The sequence below is a fragment of the Clarias gariepinus genome, chromosome 7 (genome assembly GCF_024256425.1).
Source record: "Clarias gariepinus isolate MV-2021 ecotype Netherlands chromosome 7, CGAR_prim_01v2, whole genome shotgun sequence".
Classification (NCBI taxonomy): domain Eukaryota; kingdom Metazoa; phylum Chordata; class Actinopteri; order Siluriformes; family Clariidae; genus Clarias; species Clarias gariepinus.
Window position 1 is genome coordinate 39,810,455 of NC_071106.1, and position 24,546 is coordinate 39,835,000.

At 39.4% G+C, this 24,546-nt stretch overlaps 1 protein-coding gene across 1 annotated transcript; it reads right to left on the minus strand.

Moving 5' to 3' along the window:
* Positions 1 to 13,136: 13,136 nt before the first annotated feature.
* adm2b (adrenomedullin 2b) lies at positions 13,137 to 16,061 on the minus strand. The gene is made up of 2 exons (XM_053501166.1): positions 15,948 to 16,061; positions 13,137 to 13,612 (listed from the first exon to the last, which is right to left on the minus strand). The coding sequence occupies exons 1-2, from the start codon at positions 16,049 to 16,051 to the stop codon at positions 13,228 to 13,230; spliced, it is 489 nt and encodes a 162-aa protein (XP_053357141.1). The 5' UTR covers positions 16,052 to 16,061; the 3' UTR covers positions 13,137 to 13,227.
* Positions 16,062 to 24,546: the final 8,485 nt, after the last annotated feature.

The following is a 24,546-nucleotide window of genomic DNA, read 5'->3' on the forward strand; positions in this document are numbered from 1 at the left end:
CCTATATATTAGCATGCACACACACACACACACACACACACACACACACACAGGGCAGATGTTACACACCAACCACATTGAGACGTGAGAACAGTGATGATACTTTAACCCCACACTCAATTACTAAGAAATCTGTGTGTGTGTGTGTGTGTGTGTGTGTGTGTGTGTGTGTGTGTGTGTGTGTGTGTGTGTGTGTTCACTCTGCCATAACTCTTTGCTTTGTTCATCAGATTTAAACCTGAACCCAGCTGGTCTGTACTGGATTCTCTGCTTCATCTTTTAACTGATGTTAGAGCTGTAACTGATTTATTCCTTAAAGTAAATTCAGCTCTATATGTGTGTGTGCGTGTGTGTGTGTGTGTGTGTGTGTGTGTGTGTGTGTTTATTCATAAACTGATAACATGTCCTGTCCTTGTCCTTTGAACCGCTTGCAGTCATGAAGTTCTTTTCTCTTTTCAATGTAAATATTTAAAACATTAATAAATATTAAACAGTAATTTATGGAGATTATAAACTTTACACACCATCAGTAATTAATGAACCTGAAAACAAGCTGATTAATCTGGTTTTATGTATATGTATAATTTAATAAATATATAGAGACTCCTCCCCTCGACTACAATTCAATAAATAAATATGAGGTTCATTAATTATTTAAATTTAGGATTAACCGTAAAGCTAAAGGCGTTCGAGTCAAAGCGGGACTTTTGATATATAAACTCCCTTTATGTCTCTATATAATCCCCTGATACACTAATGCACTGATCCCAGTGTCTCAGTAGTGTTTGGACACCATTAAGGTAGAAAGTTCTCTCAGTACACCGGAGTCATGATTGGACTGTCTGTCTGATTCACGTCTGAAACGCCGGCCTCCCAGGAAATCCTTTAATGTGTTGGACCGTGGTCAGGACTGTACGGGCCCGTGGGGGGGTTAATTACTCCCAGTCGAGCTCCTGTAACATGCAAGACACAGACGTACAAACTTCTTACACACCGTTCAGATGTTTCACTGAGAGTCTCATCACCATACTGTAACTGAAGTCTCCTGTAAATGTCGATCACTTTCACGCCTTCATTCTGCAGAAATTTCATTAGACGTCTTTCATTGCCGTGATTTCTTATGAAACTGAGTAAAGTCAAGACTGAAGTAATGAATAATCTCAGAAATTCAAGTTATCATAAACACAGTCGTGTTAATTTGTTCACTCAGTTAGTTATTACGGGGAAATCATTGTTGTTGCTAAACTTCTCTCTGATTCTGTCTGTGTGTGTGTCTGTGTGTACGTGTGTTGTACACACCCCTGTGTTTATTGGCTGTTAGTGTGTGGGTGTGTCTCACTGTCTGTGTGTTTAAGACTTACATAAACAGGGTCCGAACTCCAATGACCTCCAGTCGTTTATGTCTTCGTCAACGTCAGTCACACGGCCGGGCGTTCCACCACACGCGGACAGCAGAAGACACACGGTGCAGTGAACAGTGAGCTCAGAGAAGGAGATCAGCTCACACACAAACCTGTAGAGACATCAGTGATAATTCTGTACAGACCTGAGAGGAGCTCAGACGTAGAGCTGGAAGTGTCTCAGCACACACTACACGACATCACACACACACTGAGAATCACACTCATTGTTCTGTTTGAGTTTAAACCCAAAGGTTACCAGAGTGTAACACTCGTGTGTTACCGCCACTCGAAGATGGAGAGTGCAGTCAACTCGCTGCCGCGCCTCACGATGCTCCAGTGTTGTAGCACATCTTTTATTCTTGCTTTTTGTTTTTTATTTTATAGCGGTTGGCATCCGGGAAGTGAACACCTATTTGTGTCACTGTCCCTCATCATCCTGACGTTATAGCGCAGCCACATAAGGGGGTTGTTTATCTAGGCCACATTAAGATGGTAAATAAAAATAAAACCACCGGGCCTTATCAACGACCCCGATATGGTTATTTTGTTCCCAGAAGACTGTTTTTTGGTCCAGGGGTTAAGCTCTCGTGAGCTGTCATACGCGGTTATGGCATGAGGGAGCCCCAATGGTGTGCCTGCATCAAAGCGGAACTGGCTAAGGACTCAAGGTGGAGAGATAAAGATATATGGCACTGTTATTAAGAGAGAGAGAGAGAGAGCGATGCATCCTTGGATTACTTTTCCCATAGTGGATTAGTATTTGTTGGACACATTCAATACCCCCCTCGATCTGTTTTTTCGTGCTTCCGGATTGAACATCTTATACTGGTGAGACCGAGCCATCTCTCCCCGCCATCATCACAAATACACAAACAACAACATGGACTTTGGACATTCATACATGCACACACACTTGAACTATTTTATTTTTGTATATATTTTGTAAATATTGATTTGTGGTGCACCTGGTTTGTTCGTTTATTTATGTCACTTAATACACTTTGGGTTTGTTCCACAAAGCTCATACTACACCTGAAATAAATTTTATTAACCCCTATTTAGATTCTCGACCCCGTAGCATTGTAACTAGCTTTGTTGTCATAGTTGAGCGTTACATATTGGTGGCCCGTACGGGGAATCAGTTTTTTTGGGGCATTTTCCGGTGTTGCTTTGCAGAATAAGCTGGACGCTAACATGGCTAACGCTAACTCTGGTGGTGCCGGGAGGGCCAGCTTTGTAATTAACAGTGATATTCCAAATTATGTAGATGTTGCATTAGATGCATTTGAGACACGCTGTAACCCTACAGCCAAAATAAATTTATTGATTAGTTCATTCTATATATCGGACAGACCTTCTAATGATGATGTTATCGTTGGTCATTTGTCCAACCATCACCCTCGCCTGTTCTACATTCACTCACTACTCCAATCGCTGAGGCTACGGAAAGGGTGCATCATAAAAGGAGTCATGAAGCTCCTCCTTCTTTTCCGGCATCTTTATCTTGGCAGCTTACATCCTCAGTGCACCAACTACTTTTTCCTTTTATGCTCCACTGCCCATCCTCTTGGAGCGTCCAGCAAGGGGAGACTCCACAGAACCCGCTAACATCCCAGACAAAGAGCTCGGTAGTCCCTACCATAAAAGCCTCAATCCCAGGGGGGCACGCGGTTTCCAAGACAGCATAAACACGGGGGAGTCCCGGGTAAAGCAGGCAAAAGTAGAAAAGGACTGCATGGGGGCGAATACTTTCCAGCAGAAGAGGGTTGCAGAGGACTCGAGGTGGAGAGATAAACATATACAGCACTGTTATTAAGAGGGAGAGAAAGCGATTGTTTGATGCATACCGTGGATTACTTTTCCCGTAGTGAATTAATCTTTGTTGGACACATTCAATACCCCTCTCGATTTGTTTTTTCGTGCTCTCAGATTGAACATCTTATACTGGTGAGACTGAGCTATCTCTCCCCGCAACCCAAACCAACGTATTAAAGATTATTTTCTTGTCCAATCATCTTTATAACATCCATTAGCCCTTAAATCTCAGAGCATTTTAGCTGTTATTTCTTTTGCTGTTTTTAAATAAACATACTAAAATAGAGTTCTTCACTTTTGCGACATCATTCCCATATTCCATTAGCACTAAATGTACCCTTTATAAGAGTAATGATAACTTTTGTTCTACCTGACATATCCGAAAACACAAAGTTTAAAGTCTGAAGTCTCTCTGTTAACACACACCGGTACCGAGAAAGCAGTAGTTACCCAATTGGAATGTTCTTTCTACCGTTGCGGCACTCGGCGGCAGCATTTCGGTTTGTGCGTTTGCTGGCTTTTACCACTGACTGACGCCTCATGCCTTAGTTCATTCTCTGCAGGATTAATTAGCCGCAGCTCCTTTAGAGCTGCCAGTAGTAGCTGATAAAAGCAAGTGAAACATTGTAGTTAAACAAATTCATAATCACAGTACTAAAATTACAGTACAAATGTAGAATTCTAATTGAATAAAACGCCCATCACAGGCGCATGCCGTGACAGATCATCATAATTTGCTTTAATAGTAAATAATGACCCTCGTTGCACCGTACCACCGCTGGCAAAACCTTTTGAAATACAAGTTAAACATTAAACGAATTTACAAAACTTTATGCGTGCGGCTAAGACTTCGTAGCAAAGTAAAGTGGAGGATCACGATGCTCAACATCCCGGAGACCAAATCCCATTTAAATTAAATGAACAAATATTTTAAGTAAATAACAATAGCCCACGTTTAGAAAAGCATTTGTATTTAGATTATAAAAATAATCCTGCATCTGTTTCAGGTGTTCCAGCTGCCACTGTTCTTATGGCTCTGTCAGAGTAAATCATTCAGTAACAAGCTGTAAATTTCCATGTAAAACAGGTACATCTGTATGAATAAATTGATATGATGAGCTATTAATCAGTGACCTACCTAAACGACTCAGTTCAGATGCTGTGCTGTTTGGGGTAGTCGTGAAAAGTCATGAATGATTCAGTGAAACAGAGGCTTTGCTGAAAAAAGTTGGGCACTTAACCCCAAATAAAAGGTCTTTCTGAGTGTTATGATATAGTTGTAAAATAACAGATATACAAAGTGCGCACTAAATACTAAACCTAAATCAAGCACGAGGATTAATAAACCAAGATAGCCCCATACCAGTTTTTTTTTAAATAAAAATACCAAATAATATTATTGTGTATAGAGTAATTAAAAACAATGCAATTTATGCTATCATAAGGAAAATCTCAATTTCTTCCATTCCGAGGATTAAAAACGTTAACAATGTCAACTTTAGAATCTAGAATCCAGAAGATAAAATTTACACAAATTTAAAAAGAGGCCTTAATTACTGAAAGTCTTCAGAAGAGCCTCAGATTCAAGAGGTTTTTAAAGTGTGGAGAGGTGCATTTTAGTTCCTCTGAATGTATAGGTGAGAACAGCTGATTTACACCTGGGGAGGTGAATAATTTGCATTTGAATGTTGTCTGGCATTGTAAAGTACACCAGCTGCCACTTTTTAGTTAAAAGTTTTCAATACAAATCTTATAATGCCCACATAACATCAAACATTCCCCTTGTTAAGATTTAACTATTAATTTTACTATTTTAGCTATTACTGTTTCATTTACTTTAAAATAACATTAAAACAAGAACAATAAAACGTTTTTAAAATATTGTTGACTACATTGGGCCGTGTAAGGAATTCGACCTTAAGTGCACGGGGGGCACCCTGAAGCACGGACTCAAGACGAGGTCTTACGGAAAAAAATGGGAAGGAAAGGGTTAAAGGAGTGAGGATTGAAAGGAAGGAATGTGCACGTGCAGGTCTGGTTGGCAGTGCCCTGCTGGCATGCAGGCACAGGCTGGTGAGAAAGAGTGGCAGCGTGGGCCCGCGAGGACAGCAGCTCCTGCCTCCGTCCGCTCACGCTGACTCTGTTCTCCGCGGATGGCCGGACCGGCCCCTCCCACCTCCCAGTCCCTGGGGCGCGTTCAATTTGCCTTGCTTGCATGCCGCACTTCCGCGTTGTTGTGCGCACGTCGCACTCACACCGCGTAGTAAAATCCACTGCAACCCAACAGACCCCGAGCTACACTTCCCGCTGTATTTTGGGCGCTCTCAAAAATGATTGTTTGTTGTCCTCAAAAATTTAACAGATGACGCAGATTAATGTCCAAAAACTATATAATAAAACTATATAAGACTACATAGCCTTTATAAAACTTAACTTTTATTTAAGCACACTTACAATAAAGAAAAAAAACTTTATGATTTCGTAAATGTTTGAAAGCAAACAAGGTGCGCTGTTCTGTGTTGTTTTCTGTGAACTTGAGCGCGTCAGAAAATGAACCGAAACTCCGTGTATACTCGCCTCACAGACGTGAAAAAATGTATCTGCTTGCTGTTTTTCCCGACGCATTCATAATCATTAGTCTACTTCTGCCGGTGCGCTCTGAAAAACTTTATACGTGCGGCTGAGCGCTGATGAGACTACATAGGTATATATGTAACTTTAATAACTGATGGAGGTTTTGAGCTGTATACACACGCATTCCTGCCTAAACAATTCTTAAAGGGGTCATCCAGACACATTTTTCATTAAATGTTAATATGATCTTTAGGGTCCTAATGAAAAGTTAGGCCGACAGCTTCTTCTCACTCGGGGCGGGTCTTTGCTAAAACACCACTGTCAATCAACTAGTGTAGGAGCGGCCTCTTGTGGTGTGGCGTCACATCGACAGGCATTTGCGATTGGCCTGATTTCAGAAGGGGCGTGTTATTGTAATAAATGAAAAAAAAAAACAATGGGCGGCTCTTTATCATCGTAGAGTGGTTGTGTACACACTCTTCTAACACACAGTTCAGTCCAAACAGCTTAAAAAAGTGCATGTAGGCCTGTATGACCCCTTTAAAACTACACCTGTGACACAATAACAATAATATTTCAAACATTTTGCAGGCTGCGATTTGGAGAAACAAAAGAATAATGAATAAACCAGTTGTTGGGTCAAAATAACCCAAACAGGTGTTCATTTGTAAATGACCCACTTCATCTCATATGACCCAACATGAGCAACACAACAATGTGTTTAAAGTACCCGAAATAATCCAGAACTTAAAAAACAATAAACAGATACGGAGATACGCTATATAACAGTTTATACTTTGTACAAATAAAATTGTCAGTTAGTGAACTTGATCTAAACAACATTTAACCAATGTTTTTTTATACTCATTATTGTACAGTACATATCAATAGCTCTGGTTCAGTTTGTTGTGTAAAGTACTCATGTAGAAATTACCATCACTATTGTATTTACTGCGACAAGTGAAAATGTCACTTTGCGCCACCTGGCGGTCATTTTACGAATGACTTTGAGATGCAACGGATTTATTTTGGCTGCTGTCATTTTAACATGCTGGTGAGCGCGACGGTAATAACCATCCAACCAATTTGATAACTACTGTATAAGCACTTTTTTCTTTATTTTTATCATTACTGACGTATGCTGTGTTGCTGGCACGGATCTGTGCTGCTTGAGTTTTTTGAGTGTTTTAAATGCTTCCTTCCCTGATTAGTGACATTTATACAGTCTCATGCAAAAGTTTAGGCACCCCTTGATAAATAACAGATTTTGGTGATTTTTTTTCATTGAAAAGATGTTAACACAGTCTCTTTTGCACAATAATGCACAATATTCTTAGCAAACATTGACGCATAGTTACTTCCAATGCCATAAATTGAACAAAGAAAAAATATAAAAAAATTATTGTGGCACTGTGCAAAAGTTTGAGCACCCTACATAATCAGTACGTAGTAACACCTCCTCTGGCAGATATCACAGTTTGCAAACGCTTTTTATAACTAAACGTCTTTTAATTCTTTTAGCTGGTTATAAACTTGGGTACTTAGGATTTTCTCCCATTCTTCCTTGCAAAAGGCTTCTAGTTCTGTAATATTCTTTGGTCATCTTGCATGCACAGCTCTTTTAAGATCTACCCACAAATTTTCAATGATGTTTTAATCAGGGGATTGTGATGGCCGTTCCAAAACCTTCAGCTTCCGCCCCCTGAGGTATTCCATAATGGATTTCAAGGTATGTTTAGGATCATTGTCCTGTTGTAGAAGACATCCTCTTTTTAGCTTCAGCTTTTTAACACATAGTTTAATGTTTGCTTCCGGAATTTGCTGGTATTTAGTGGAATTGGTGGCAATAGGAAGAAACCTTGAGAGCAACCAGACTTAACAGGGAACCCATCCTCATTTGGGTGATAGGGGATAGAATTTATATAACATCATGAGTGTTATGCAGCTGAAAGTTCAATATAACAGAAGTTCTTTAAATTAACACGAAGTCCAGTTCAGCAGAGAGAGTCAGTAGGTGCAGAGGGCAGATGGGATCTGGATCACTGGGAGCACAGGAGCAGGATGTGTAGCTCCAACCATAATAAGGCAGAATCCAGCTGGAGTTGGTCCTTCTCTGGATGCCTCAGAAACATCGCATGGTCGGCCTTTGTCTACTGAAGCTAGTACAATCTCCAGATGTATCGGGATGGGTAGAAAAATACAGAATAGATGGAGAAAATTAGCTTTGGAGCTAAATATAAAAACGCCCTACCCCCTTTTGTAGATTTTGAAATTCTGGGAATTACCAGAAGTCCAGAGTTTTGTGATCTTAAGGAGCGTGGTGGATTATAGCGTATCAGAAGACTGGTTAGGTATGTGGGAGCTAAACCATTTAAAGCCTTGTATGTAAGTAGTACTACTTTGTAATTAATTCTAAATTGAACAGGTAGCCAGTGCAGGGATGATAATATTGGGGTTATATGATCATATTTTCTGGATCTAGTGAGAACCCTGGCGGCTGCATTTTGGACTAACTGAAGCTTGTTTATTGAGGATGCAGGACAACCACCTAGTAATGCATTACAATAGTCCAGTCTGGAGGTCATGAATGCATGAACTAGCTTTTCTGCATCAGATACGGATAAAATGGTTCTAAGGTTGGCGATATTTCTATGATGGAAAAAGGCTGTTTTTGTGATATTGGCAATATGATTTTTAAAGGACAAGTTACTGTCTAATATTACGCCCAGGTCTTTTACTGTTGAGCTGGTAGTAACAGTACATCCTTCTAAACGCAGGCTGAATTGTGAAAGCTGTTGTGTGCTGGTGTTTGGGCCGATGAGTAATATCTCTGTCTTATCTGAATTTAGTAAAAGAAAGTTATTGGTCATCCAATCTTTTATGTCCTGGACACACTCAGTTAATCTAGACAACTTGGGTATTTCGTCTGGTTTTGTTGAGATGTATAATTGGGTATCATCAGCGAAACAGTGGAAACTAATCCCATGCCTTCTAATGATGTTACCCAAGGGAAGCATGTATATTGAGAACAGCAGAGGTCCTAAAACTGACCCTTGTGGGACCCCATATTTCACTGGCATATTTCGATCAGACAGGTATGATCTAAACCATTTTAATGCCGGTCCCTAAATACCTGTGTGATTTTGTAAGCGATTTATGAGAACATTATGATCTATAGTGTTGAATGCAGCACTAAGAGCAAGTAAGACTAGTATTGAGATGCAGCCTTGGTACATTTTATATTTGTTTGCAATAGAAGCAGTAAAATGTTGCTGTTCCCCTATGACCCAGTGGTGGACAGCACGGCATCCTGTGTGATACGAGCTAATTAGTCACTAATTTGTCGCTAATTTTGTTTAGAATTTTATCAGCATCTTGGTGTTGTGCTAATATTCATATCAGGTTGTTTCTGGTGATTCCTGTCCCTGTCCACCTTTTCTCTCGTCTCTGTGACTCTCACCACAGCGGTGGGTTTAACCCGTCATACTGTCGACCCTCAAAACAAGTCCCCAAAACTACGGTGGCTCGTTAATGGGATAAATCAGGGTTCAATAGTGACACCTAATGGCCTGTTTTAGCTACTTCCTTATATATATCCATTCATTCCATCCCATCTATCTATCTATCTATCTATCTATCTATCTATCTATCTATCTTAACTTATTTATTTTGGACCTTTCTGTTTTTTTAATTTATTCAATATCAAGCAATTAAGTCCATTCAGGGACAAGTTTCTTTATTTGCTCTCACACACACATCGTCTATAACACAAGGGGCCTGGAGCCCACACAATACACACTCAAGGTGTGAGGTCACAGTGCTCATCACTACGCCACCAACAAACAAACAGTACTGTAAGTAAACAAATACAGATGAATAATTAAACACATAACAGAGTGAAGTGACTAATGAAGTCCATTTATAGAAACCCACGTGTACGTCTGTGTGCACGATGTTTTATACCTACACATGTTTTACTTCTGGTGTGCTTCCTGGTAATAAGTGACAGAGCAACACACACACACACACACACACACACACACATACACACGCACACAAACACACACACACTGGTTTAACCTCAGTGGGTTTGGGTTTGTTAATTAACAGAACATGACAACGTGTTTATTGAGGGAACCAGTAAAGTGTGCGGTGTGAGGTTATTCGAGGTCAAGGTTAGGAAACACGGGTGTGAACTTAAGTCATTCTAACCTGCACCACCACCCTCACCCTCACCACCCTCACTACAGAGGGCAACAACACTGGAGTTACACCCTAGGCTGCCCTTACTGTCAGTTCCAGTCCATAAAGCCTTCTGGTATAATAAACCAATTGAATAAACTGTTTATTTTAGTGTGTGTGTGTGTGTGTGTGCTGATCATAAAATTATTAACCATGTGATATACAGTCAGGTGCATAAGTATTTGGACAGTGGCACAGGTTTGGTGTTTGTGCTTCTGTACTCCATCACCATGGGGGTGACCTGAAGTGATGAAGCTGGTGGTGGTAGCATCATGGCTTTTTTTAACCCTGATCATTCAATCCCAAATGAGCAGTTAAATAAAAAAAATCTAAATAATTTTTTTTGTTTTAAAAATTATCAATATGTTCTGGAGAACTTGTCACTTCCTGTTGTTATACAGTTGTCCCTCAGCGGATTCATGTTTTCTCTCATTTGAAGTTAATACGAGCAGAAAATCACAGCTTGTCACAACAATCAGATCTTCTTGTAAATAATCAGGAAAATACAAAAAACTAAATTAGAGTTTAAACGCTATAAAACCCAATATAACATTAAACATGAAAAGATAATTTAAATAACATTAGCTATAATTTTGATGTAGCTTCACAATCTCAGTCTGAAGGTGATGAAGCAGACTCACTTCTCTGTTATTTATATGTAAATTTAAAAACATAGTTAACAGTAGTTACAATATCCTAAATGTGTGAACAATAACATTTTAAACTGTGCAATATTACTTTTGTGTAATTAGTTTGAGTGAAACTATTGTATTGTGTTTCTTTTTCCTTTTGTGTTTATACACTGCTCCGTCACCATGTCCCCACTCTGGGACGAATAAAGGTATCTCTTATTGCACTAAGGCTGATTGTTTTCCTGTAACAGCACATCCTCGAGTGTTTTATTCCTCTTACACCACAGCAGCTGAAAAACGTTCATGTGTTTTTATGCGTTAGAGCTTTAAACACTCATTCTCTTACCAAGAAACTACGAAGCAGCATAAACTCCTCTGTCCTGAAGACGTGTGAGAGCTCACAGTTAGAGCTTAACGTCTGTGCTGACACTAAGGAGACTCCTTCCACTGATTTCATCCTACAGAAACCTTATTAACAATTTTAGCAGCAGGTGAACGAGGCAGAGGACCTGATTGTTTATTGTGTCCCGTGTCCTCCAGGACGGTGGATTTATCAGTTTATTGGAGATAAAATCCAGACTGCTGTACATCAAGGTGGTCATGACCATTTCATGATGACATTTACACACACACACTTCTCAGATGGGGAAGTGGCGGTTGGTTTTAGGGCAGGTGACTCAGCAGACAAACAATAAAAAACCTGTGTGCTGTTAAAAAAAAAGGCATATAATGTTTATTAAATAAAATACACAAGTTAACAAAAGTCTAAACACACTGTAACTGACTAACACACACACACGGACAAGAGAGACATTTTACACCATATTCATATTTTAAGATAAATTATACAAAAACCTCCTCAATACATCGCTGTAAACCGTCTGTGTTTGTAAAGTGCTTTTGTTGGGAATTCTGATTTGGCTTCCATGGGGGGGAGTGTGTGTGTGTGTGTGTGTGTGTGTTACGATTGCCAAGAGGTGTAAAACAAAATAAATAAACTGAAAACAAAATAAATAAACTGAAAACAAAATAACAAATTCAAAAACAAAATAACAAAATAAACCCAAAAACTAAATAAATTCAAAAACAAAATAACAAAACTGAAAACAAAATAACAAAAACAAAATAACAAAATAAACCCCAAAACTAAATAAATTCAAAAACAACATAACAAAACTGAAAACAAAATAACAAAAACAAAATAACAAAATAAACCCAAAAACTAAATAAATTCAAAAACAAAATAAACCCAAAAACTAAATAAATTCAAAAACAAAATAACAAAACTGAAAACAAAATAACAAATTCAAAAACAAAATAACAAAATAAACCCAAAAACTAAATAAATTCAAAAACAAAATAACAAAACCGAAAACAAAATAACAAAAACAAAATAACAAAATAAACCCAAAAACTAAATAAATTCAAAAACAAAATAACAAAACTGAAAACAAAATAACAAATTCAAAAACAAAATAACTAAATAAACCCAAAAACTAAATAAATTCAAAAACAAAATAACAAAACTGAAAACAAAATAACAAATTCAAAAACAAAATAACTAAATAAACCCAAAAACTAAATAAATTCAAAAACAAAATAACAAAACTGAAAACAAAATAACAAATTCAAAAACAAAATAACTAAATAAACCCAAAAACTAAATAAATTCAAAAACAAAATAACAAAACCGAAAACAAAATAACAAAAACAAAATAACAAAATAAACCCAAAAACTAAATAAATTCAAAAACAAAATAACAAAACTGAAAACAAAATAACAAATTCAAAAACAAAATAACAAAATAAACCCAAAAACTAAATAAATTCAAAAACAAAATAACAAAACTGAAAACAAAATAACAAATTCAAAAACAAAATAACAAAATAAACCCAAAAACTAAATAAATTCAAAAACAAAATAACAAAACTGAAAACAAAATAACAAATTCAAAAACAAAATAACAAACACCCTTGTAACAATCTCCCCAAACATATCTAGTGGTTCACTCTATGAGACAGAAATAAAAAAGGTTTCTGAGATTTTAGCACAAAGCCATGATGCTCACGCCACCATGCTTCACAGAGTGGACAAGGCCATATGTGTGTGTGTGTATTGGCGTATGATGTATTACAGGTATCACATCCCTAGAACATCGCGCCATCTTTGTGGAACATCCCAGTAGATATACAAATGTATTGATGAAGTGACTAAACGATTATCACCGCAGTAACTTTGCTTCCACATGTGAGGCACAGTGCTGGTAGCATCCTGGTTTCTGGCTGATTTACTGCCTTAGGCCATGACAAGCTTTCAGTAACATTAAAGTATTGGCACCCTCTCATTTATTTTGTAACAAACTCACCATATTGTACATTTATTAGTTCGTCCTGTGAGGCAAAGAGAGACAAATAAAAAATAAAAAATAAATATATATATTAGTCTCCAGCAAGCTTCCCCTACTTTAATGTGATGGAAATGAGACATGGCTAGTTTATGAGAACATAGACAGACTGACACTGTCCAACGGAGAAGCTTTAATAGTTTTATGGGTTGAGTCTCACCCGTAACTGTGAGGACTTTTGGGATTGACCGGAGAAGAATGTTGTTTTTTTCTCTGGCCAATCAGCTGGTAGAGACGATAACCCAGGTTATGGACCTGACAGGTCCCTAATACGCAGCCCACTCGCATCAGCTGGCCGTGCACGTGACCACGCGAACCAAGGAGCGCATGGCGACGCCCCCGTTTCCGTCTCCCAGGGACCAGGGTTTGACTGAGATGTGTGTGAGAATTATTCAGCAGGGGTTCTTTATGCTCGAGATCTCTCCAGATTAAAGGACGCTCTCGCACCGTGTCCTTCACACCAGCTGGGGGCCTGATAGTGGTTTCCATGGAGACACCGTCTCCCGCCGCAAAGTTCCGGACCTTTCTTGGAAAAATCAACCTGAGAAAGAAGAGAAAAGGAACACACAATATTTTCACATTTCTCACAAGTAAAAATGCTTAGAAGGAGAAGAAGAAAAAAAAACAAATTATAATGCAGTGGTTTGCTGTGCTGTAGATTTCACCGGTTTCTCCAGAGTTTCTGGCCCTGAAATTAACCCCACCACTAGTAGACTAGACGTAATGGGAGTGAGAAAAGAGAAAATGCTAAACAACAAAATGTTTACATAGTAATTCACTTCAGCAATAAACATTACATTAAGTTTAGTTCAGCTTTTTAAAAAGATACATAAAGCTCCTTTAAACTAAACATTACATTAAGCTCCTTTATAACAATTCAAGTTTGTAATAGCAGCACAGGTGCAGGGTGTAACTGGTTTGTGTCAGCATTTACATGGATTACGACACGAGCTTAAGATTGGATTTATCATTTAATCTGACCTGGATTGACCCTCATTAGCGCGCGCGTGTGAGATTACACAAGGTTTATGCGCCGTAAACTGTGAACAGGGCAGAATTACTTGTGGTTTTATTTACAAATTCAGGTCATTTAAGTCTTTTTGGTAAAAACGTTATTTTATAGATTATATTTATATTTTACCAGAAACTTTCAGTCGCTGTGTAAGAATAAGTTGACGGCTTTGGGATTAGAGCTCATACTCTCACTGAGTGACCAGAGCCGTGGTTAGGAGATTTGTAGATGTGTGAGAGATCCTGAACAAACCCCTGATAGAACGTCCGCAATCAATAGAACAACAAGACCGAGCTAACGGCTCGTCACATTCCCTTAGGCTTACTAGCCTCCTCTGATTCTTTAACTTGCCTTTTTTATTCTTTAACTTCTTTTATTTTTCTTTTGGTTGCTTATGATTGTGAAGATCTTCTTTATTATATGGAAAAGGTGTTTATTTTCCTAACTAGCTCTCTTCAGGTTGCTTTATATGGATTTTAATCTTTTATTAGGTTTTTCTTCCTTCGCTACGTCAGACATCGCTTTACTAGCTTCTCGTTCCCTGCTGTTACATTTTTCTTATGTTTTCTAGATACTGTAGTTTTTGACTTGCTGAGTTTCTCATGTTGGTACTTTTTTGTATTTTGTAGTTATCTTTTGTTGTTGTTGTTGTTGTTGTTTTGCTGTTTTTTTGTAGGTTTTGATTCTTGTCTTTATGTTAATGCACATCTGTAACTCCTGATTTATGTCACAGTTCTATGTTTGGAGAATGAAACTTTTTAAGAATTATTTTCCCATATAATGTAATGTTGAGAAATGAGCACCGTAGAAAGACGGGACACAATCACACCTGCATCAAACTGATGAACAGCATGTTTATTGTGCAACTCTGCTGAAATCTGCAACTGCAATAGTTAGATAAGGATCATCAAAGTGTAGATAGTGAAACTGTGCCATTAGTTACACAACACAGCATGAAGCAGCTGCTACCACGATAAACTCTCTGAGTGTTTCACACAGACGGAGCTGCAGGAGGACAGGATGGCCGAGAGAGAGAGAGAGAGAGAGAGGAATGCTGAAGGAGACTGATGTTCCCGTGCCCATTGGAGAGGAGACGAGGATGGAGAGTTTTACAGAAGAGTTCCCACATTAGAGCGCAGTAGGAGGCTCTCAGCGCTCAGAGTCGCCAGCTTTTACAAATAAGTTTAATAAAGCAGAGAGGTACAAAGCAATTTAATCACATCCCACATTAATGTTATAAATCACAGTGGTCAGAACAACCTTTTCACACACACACACACACACACACACACACATAGAGCTGAGATTTATTTTGGTAAATACTGCATAAACACAACTGATTCACCTGCCTTGTTTTTAACATTTAAAAAAAAGAACTGGACTAAAACCTAAACCTGTTCTTTTGTGCATGAATCTCTCGACTGTTCGCCTACACTTGACGATGATTTCACTTTTTCAACCTGTTGCAGGGCACAAAGCACACACACTCTCTCCATGTACAGTACTTTGGAAAGGCCAGTCAACCTACTGTGCATGCCTCTGTGCTTTGGGAGAAACCAGTGGCCTCCTACAGGGTGTAGATTCAAACCCCCTAACCTGAAGGTGTGAGGTGACGGAGCTAACCACTGGCAAGGCATCGTGCCCCCTGACTCTGTAGCCTTATAATATTAAACTTAGTCTAATGTTATTCTAATTAGCCGTGACATTTTGTAGCATGCTACACAAGCGGCGATGACATCGTGGCTTCCTGGTCAGCACTGTCACCTGCTGAGTCCCGCCCTGGTTCGTGTGCGTGGACTTTGCATGTTCTCCCCGTGTTTGGTACCTCAGTGTACCTCAGAGTGTGATTAACGCACTCTCTCACCTGTTGTGTGATGCTGCGAGCGCCAGTCCTGCAGTCTGTATCAACAGCTGGGTTATCAGCAGCAGTGCGGTGGAGCGTGTGCGCATCACTGGCGGCGTTTTCATGTCCTCATGCTCTGGAAGCAGCGCGCTGACCTGGGACAGGTACCCGCTGGAGTTACAGCTGATCTGACATCAGTCTGATTAAACACCAGTACAGAGTCAGTACAGTACACAGGGCATGCATGTGTTGTATATACTTATATTTACACACACACAGCATTTTTTACACAAATAATGCTGCATATATAGGCGCATCTCATAAAATTAGAATATCATCAAAAAGTTCAGTAATTCAGTTCAAATAGTGAAACTCATATATAATATAGATTTATTACACACAGTCTGATATATTTCAGGTGTTTATTTTTTTATTTATTTTGATGATTATGGCTTACAGCTAATGAAAACCCACAATTCAGCTCAACACATAATCTTAATATTGTGAAAAAGTTCAATACTGCAGACTCATGGTGTCACACTCTAATCATCTAATTAACTCAAAACAGCTGCAGAAGTTTCCTGAGACTTTAAATGGTCTTTCAGTCTGGTTCAGTGGGCTGGCTGTTTACGGAGTGCTGTATCCAGGAATATTAATAGAAAGCTGAATGGAAGGGAAAGATGTGGTAGGAAAGAAATGCAGAAGCAACAGGAATAACCGCAGCTGTAGGACGATTGTGAAGCCCATTCAAGAATTTTTGGGAGATTCATCAGGGAGTGGACTGCAGCTGGAGTCAGTGCTTCAAGAGCCACCACACATAAACGTATCCAGTACATGAGCTACAACTGTCACACTGTGGGCCAAAGTCCTAATTTCAGATGAAAGTAAATTTAGATTTTATTTTATTTCATTTGAAAATGAAGGTCCCAGAGTCTGGAGGAGGAGAGGAAGAGAGGAAAGGCACAGAATCCATGTTGCTTGAGGTCCAGTGTAAAGTTTGCACAGTGATTGTTTGGGGAGCCGTGTCCTCTGCTGGTGTCCACTGCACATCTGTCTACCAGGACGCTTTAGAGCACTCGCTTCTCTCTGCTGACCAACTTTACGGAGATGCTGATTTCATTTTCCAGTAGAACTTGGCACCTGCCCACACTGCCAAAAGTACTAATGCCTGGTTTAAGGACCCTCGGTGTCCCTGTGCTTGATTAGCCGGGAAACTCGCCGGACCTAAACCCAGTGGAGGAGGAAGAGGAGGATGCGAGACGCCAGCCTCAACAACGCGGAAAAGCTGAAGGCCGCTTTCAGAGCAACCTGGGCTCCCATACAGTAAGACCTCAGCAGTGCCACAGACGGATCGCCTCCATGCCACGCCCACTGCCGCGGGAATTTATTCAGAGACCCGAGACTCTGTACAAGTCCTGAGGGCTGAACGTCTTCATACTGTCCAATAGTCCAACAGTTCTGTCTATAAGATCTTGGTATTTAGTAATATTCGAATTCTCTAAATTTCCAGAATTTTGGGTTTTTATTAGCTTTAAGCCGTAATCATCAAAATGAAAAAAAAAAAACCCACCATAACACTATTACACTACTATTTATTATATAATACATCTATAAGAGTTTCACTTTTTCAATTAAATTACTGATATAAATCAACTTTTAATGATATTCCAATTTATTGAGATTCACCTGTATACTGTATATCTATAATGCTGTGTGTGTGTGTGTGTGTGTGTGTGTGTGTGAGATCTAGTTTCTATATAAAATAAATATTCCACAGCGTGTAGAAACATTATAAAGATAAAAGAGCAAAAAACTGAAAAACAGAGCAATATGTTTAACATTAGTAATAAACCTCGTGTTATTATTATTATTATTATTCAGACGCACCTTAGTGTCACGTGCATGCTCCCGTTCCGCCAATGCGCGAGCGACCGACCCGAATCCTCCCGCACGCGCGACCCGTTAAATACAGGTAGGGCGGAGTCACGTGATCACCTACAGCCGGGAGGGACGATGGAGAGAGAGAGAGAGAGAGAGAGAGATCTAAAGGACTACATTCTCTCTCTCCATCGTCCCTCCCATCTGTGTGTGTGTGTGTGTGTGTGTGTGTGAGAGAGACCTGCTAATTTTAAGAACTACATTCTCCCTCTCTCTCACACACACACACACACGTTTCCATTTCTCTCATTAGTACTCAACTAATACTCAGGTAAAATAATAATAATAATAATAATGATGATGATGATGATGATGATGATGATGATAATAATAAATAAACAGATTTCTATTTGTTTCTTAGAGCGGTGAGGTGTTTAAGATCAGGGTTGTGTAAAGTTCACACTTCACAGGAGCTCAAAGTTCAGTTCACACACACACACACACACACACACACATTGAAATCAACTCGTTAATGCTCATCATTCACAAACCTGAATTTGTAACTGATTTAGATTTAGCCTAAAAAATTCACTTATTTAAGTTCATGTGTCCAATGTCTTATTTTTCAGCAGCGTGTGTCCATCTGTCCCCTGCCTACCTGACCTGCACACAATAAAGGTAAATAAATAAATAAAACCCTGAAAACTGAGAAGCTTCTCGTGTCCTTCGCTCCGTCTCTGATGGGTTTGACTGAAGTGATGTTCAGCAGACGCCCCAACCTGCGAAACCCCTCCCACACACACACACACACACACACACACACACACACCCATGGGAAATGTGTTAACATTGACCTTCTTCCTGAAACAGAGCAGCCTCCCTCTCACTGACCTCCTTCGTTTTTTTCTGAAAGCAATAAAAGTACACGGTGCATCCTGATGTCACATGAACAACATGTTCTGTTCTATCATTGGTTTCATTCAGCTCATGCGGTTGGTTATATGCTCTATTTCAACTTCAACCTCAGAGCAGCAGCCAGCCAGCTAGGTCAAATTACATTAGCTGTCAATTGCTAATGAATAAACTGACGCTGTTAAAGTCACCATAACACATCATTTACAAACATGGAACCACCAGAGAAACCTCATCAAAGTTAAATGTAAAGCCCCGCCCACTAGGGTCATTTTGGACAAGTAGAAATGAATCAGTACGCTACAGTATCACTAAGAACCTTTTTTTCAGGATATTATCTGTGACGCGCGGGCGTCAGGGAGCTGTCCAATGAAGACTTTGCTGCTCACGTTTATTGCTGCATGTTAAAGACGCACATGTTCACGTTCTTTAGTTACAAACTGAGACGCTCACCAAAAAATAAGTATGTGTTTGGTGAATGTAGCTCACACGTGGCAGTGAGATGTTTGGGACAGTTGAGTACTTGGAGGCATTGACCCCTGATGGACCACCTGTGGTCAAATGATGTAGTCTGACCTTGGACTGACCTTGCTGGAATGCTTACTCCTGGTTTTGGTCTTAAAGATTCTCCATCAATAACCACTCGTCAGTTGGCCTTGTGAGAGGAAACTCCGACTCAAAGGCAGGGCTGGGGTCGGGGTTAAGGAGAGCTTTATAACTTTCTAAACTGGAATTTCATTTAGAGGGATTGTTTTTCATAGCCTGAGGCCGGAGGTACAGTATGAGCTCTGAGCTTCAACAGAATGTGAGATCAGTTCTCCGGCACAGTAACACAGGGGACAACTCTACTCATGTGACTTTAACAAACTGATCAAATCAAAACCTTTACATTTTTCATTTGTAACTATGTAGATCTTTTATGCGATTTTGTTGTAGAAATTCATGATTTGTACCTCTAGCTAAGTCCATTTCAGTTCCAGGCTGCAACATTACAAAATGTAGAAAAGTTCAAGGGAGTGAATACTTATGCACTTTACCGTATATCCTATTCAAAAGAGATTTTAAAAGGCAAACCTCAGCAACCCTTTTAAAATTAGATTGTGACATTTTATGAAAGTGCAAATCTAGCTGTGTGTGTGTGTGTGTGTGTGTGTGTGTGTGTGTGTGTGTGTGTGTGTGTGTGTTGTGAATGAGTGTACGTGTGTCTCTGAGCGTTTTAACCTTGACCCTGGTTCCTGTCTGTCTGGAATAAGATCAAGAGCTTAATGAGGTCAAAGAGAACATCATGTGTGTGTGTGTGTGTGTGTGTGTGTGTGAGAGAGAGAGAGAGAAAGTGAGAGACTGCTGGTTTATAGGACTGTAGGAGAAAGGTCTCTGTGTTTTTAGCAGCAATAAAGAAAATTACAGTACAGGAATACTTACCCAAACTATTTCAATGTTTTACTAACAATTATGCATTAAAGGTGGATAATGCTTAAGCTAATTATCATAAACATCTCAAAAATGTTCAGCTCCAGCTCTGACTGATAAAGAGGACTGACACTGGAGACTCCTTCCACTGATGTCAGTGATTACACAAGATTTTATTGATCAGTTTATTATCAGTGGAGTCTGTGCTCTACATGTCCCTCTGAATGAACCGTTACTATGGAAACGATAAATCTGTGCTACTGCTGTTATAGAGAATTAATCAACACTGACCAATCAGATTTGAAAAATCCCATGGTTTAAGATTATTTACATTTTTATTGGATGGGAGGAGATAACGGCACTGTGCCGTGTAACTGTATGTATGAGTGGGCGTGTCCCAGGTGTTGTCCAGTGGTTAATGAGAGTAGGTCTGTACGGTCCGCAGTACTGAGGAGAGAGCAGCTGTCTGACTAAACCCACATTCACACCCAGTCACAGAAGCACTTTCAGTAAGAACACACGTCCTGAATCGCCTCTGAACCGCCCGAGTTCTTTTATTAACCGCTACAAAGCTAACTAGCGTCTAACAAAGGCTGAATCCAAAATCCCTCTCTAACCTCTGATCAAGGGCACCACTTGATGTGTGAAACAAGGGACTGTACACCCTACATAGTGCACTAGCTTTCCATTTAACACTATTTGGGATTCGACCCCAGAACCTGGAAGTTAACAGAGTTGGAGTTTCTCAGGACTGTCCACCACCTCCATGGTTTATTCTCCTCTCACCTTTTGGCTAGAGAGTACCGCTAGGAGTTTAACACTACTTTCGCCCTTGTTAGTTAAACTAACTGTCGCTCGCTAACTGTCAATCACCAGCTCCACCAGTCATGGTAAGTTAGTTCTGCCATGTGTGGGCGGATACGTGTGGGCGGAGCAAAAGAAGTGGTTACATAAAGAAACAAATCATAATCTGTTGATAATAAGTGTTGTTTGTGGAACTGGTGTATAAAAGTAACACACGAGAGATCATGCTGTTGTATTAAATATCAGCACTGATATTCAGCACAACAGCATGACCTCGAGTGTGATATTGCTTAAATGTTGGATTCCGAATCTCTGCACTAATCCACACTAGCATGTTAGTTTTCCTTACTGTCTTTAATTAAAATGTTACGGTGTAGACGAGTAAACAGATAAAATGAAGATTAAAACAGCTAGTTATAGTTCGTCTTGCATGTTACACTGATGTTAATCCTAACCCTTTCTACAGGTTATCCGTTTCATAGAAGTCTCTTTCCTTCACTGATCTTATTACATCCGAGGACCGTAGCGTGTTATTCCCTGACAGCACGCAGAAGAAGAAGTGTGTTAAGATGCAATCTTTTGGCTGTTGCACTGGGACTCAGGGTTACTGTAGGTGTGTGATGCTGTTACTACACCCATCATCACAGACTCATTAATTTTATTACAGCACTGTTACACAAATCTTATTGCAGTCTTGTGTAAAGAAGTCTGATCAGGAATGTGACCTGGATAAAGATAAAGTGTTCTCACTACCATGTGGAGCTCCATGGAGTTACTATTGCACCTAGAGGTCAAAACTGGAACTGCAACAAGCAAGCAGTAACAGGTTTATTCATCCAGGAACACACTGTAGATATATTCTACAGATTAGATAGGATGTTCCCAGCCTGTTGCATTAGTGCCAGGAGTTGAATAGCAATGCCATGCTGGGAAGTCCTACCCTTTACTGTAAGTGAAGTCCTGCGTCATGAGTCAGCATCAAAATAAAAAAGGATTTCAAGGTCACGGTACAAACTGCTGGCGGTATGTCAAGAGTTACCAGTGATTGAAAGGCATTAGTGCGTAAAACATGTGTACCGTTTTGTACATATGCAAATATTTTTATCAATTATATTCCTATACTAGAAGAAATGTCCAGAAACACACCTTCACCTATTGGTAGCTTTCAGGTTAAAAAAAAAATAGCTTCATTCTCTTCAATCATCAGCTTTCAAAAGAGCCGCTACACAGTTCTTCTTCTTTGTCTTTCGGCTGTTCCCTTTCAGGGGTCGCCACAGTGAATCATCTGCCTCCATCTAACCCTATCCTCTGCATCCTCTTCTCTCACACCAACTAACTTCATGTCCTCTCTCACTGCATCCATAAATCTCCTCTTTGGTCTTCCTCTAGACCTCCTGCCTGGCAGTTCCAACCTCAGCATCCTTCTACAGATATATTCACCATCTCTCCTCTGAACATGTCCAAACCACCTCAATCTGGCCTCTCTGACTTTATCTCCAAAACATCTAACGTGGGTTGTCCCTCTGATAAACTCATTCTTGATCCTATCCATCCTTGTCACTCCCAAAGAGAACCTCAACATCTTCAGCTCTGCTACCTCCAACTCTGCCTCCTGTCTTTTCTTCAGTGCCACTGTCTCTAAGCCGTAGAGCATTGCTGGTCTCACCACTGTCCTGTACACCTTTTCTTTTATTCTCGCTGATACTCTTTTATCGCACAACACACCTGACACTTTTCTCCACCCATTCCAACCTGCCTGTACCCGCCTCTTCACCTCCTTTCCACACTCTCCGTTGCTCTGGAACGTTGACCCCAAGTACTTAAAATCCTGCACCTTCTTTAACTCTGCTCCCTGTAGCCTCACCGATCCTCCTGGGTCCCTCTCATTTACACACATGTATTCCGTCTTGCTGCGGCTAACCTTCATTCCTCTGCTTTCCAGAGCATACCTCCACCTCTCCAAATTTTCCTCCACCTGTTCCCTGCTCTCGCTACAAAGCACAATGTCATCTGCAACCATCATAGTCCATGGGGACTCCTGTCTTACCTCATCTGTCAACCTGTCCATCACCAGAGCAAACAAAAAGGGGCTTAGAGCCGATCCTTGATGCAGACCCACCTCCACCTTAAACTCTTCTGTCACACCTACAGCACATCTTACCACTGTCTTACAGCTCTCAGTTACTGATGGGAATCTGCATTTAAGTCCCGCCCTCCTGCTCTAGGATTGGCTGACATTTTACAGCAAGTAAAGCTCTGCTCCAATAATAAATGAGTCTCGATACTTCTAATTAATCATGATGCAAAAGGTGGGATTGGTCAGGAAAAAAAATGTTTACTTTTATATCCTTGTGTTTATTAATGCTAGAAAGATCTGACAGACTGCTGTAACTTGTACACTGAAACACATCCTTATTTTAAATACAATAAGACTCAAGCTGCTGATCAGGCTCAGTCTCAGCTCAGGCTTCAGTTCATTGTTCTTGTTGCACAACAGGCTAGCGCTACACAATATGCTATTGGAATGAGACAGGCGCGCGGACGGTACGGCTAATCTCTCCCATATCTCTTTACTCCACTGCAACCAATAGCAGTTAATCTGAATTAGTTATAATCTATATTTGCTGCAACCGACACACACACACACACACACACACACACGGTTTCATCAAGGTGTCATAGAAGGCTCTGCTTTAATCTCCAAGAAGTAAATTAAACAATATATTTCTATTGAAACCACAACAGCGCCCCCTGCTGCCCAGAGTTTAAGTTCTCTGCTCAGCTGATTTAAAAGTTAGGGTACTTTTACATTCTATTTTTTTATTTACAGTTTTTAATTGTATTTTTTTAAGACAATAAAGTACATGTTAAAGATAAATATTTATATTTCTTTTTAAATACTAAATAATTTTTATCATCAAATTAAATATTCATTCATTCACATAATTAAACATTAAAAACTTGTAATTTTATTTAAAAATGTATTTGTTTCTATATAAATGATTTTTACAGATACATTTCTTAGTAAATAATTTCTTTATTGTTAAACCAAGAGAACGCCATAAAAATATAATTTATACATGTTGTTTTTCAGTCTAAAATGTAATATTAATACAGGAATAATTAACATAATATTATTTATGATTGGAGAAAAGTGTAAAATGAAATTTCATGAATGTGGAGAGAATGTGTTTAATTTCTATTTAGGGTTTATTTAACCCCCCAAAAAGAATCATAATCGCACACACACACACACACACACTGAATATAAAGTAAATATTAATCTTATATCCAGAAGTTTTGTATTTCTGTAAACGTGCTTTGTGAAAAAGTGTATGGTTAAAAAGAGCTAACACAAGTAAGATTGAATTAAATAAACTCTCAGAATAAGATGAGGTTCTGCACAGCTAGCTCAGAGTTTTCTTGATCTTTAACATGCATCATAAGGACTTTACACCAGTTACACCAGTTACACCAGTAACCATTTCCATTAACATGTTTTCAGTGATTGAGCCAACAAAGTGTGCATCATTAATCACACCAGCATCAATCCAGTCCAGTTTGAAAAGTGTAACTCCGATGACTTCTATATCATTTAGAAGAAAAATATTTTAGA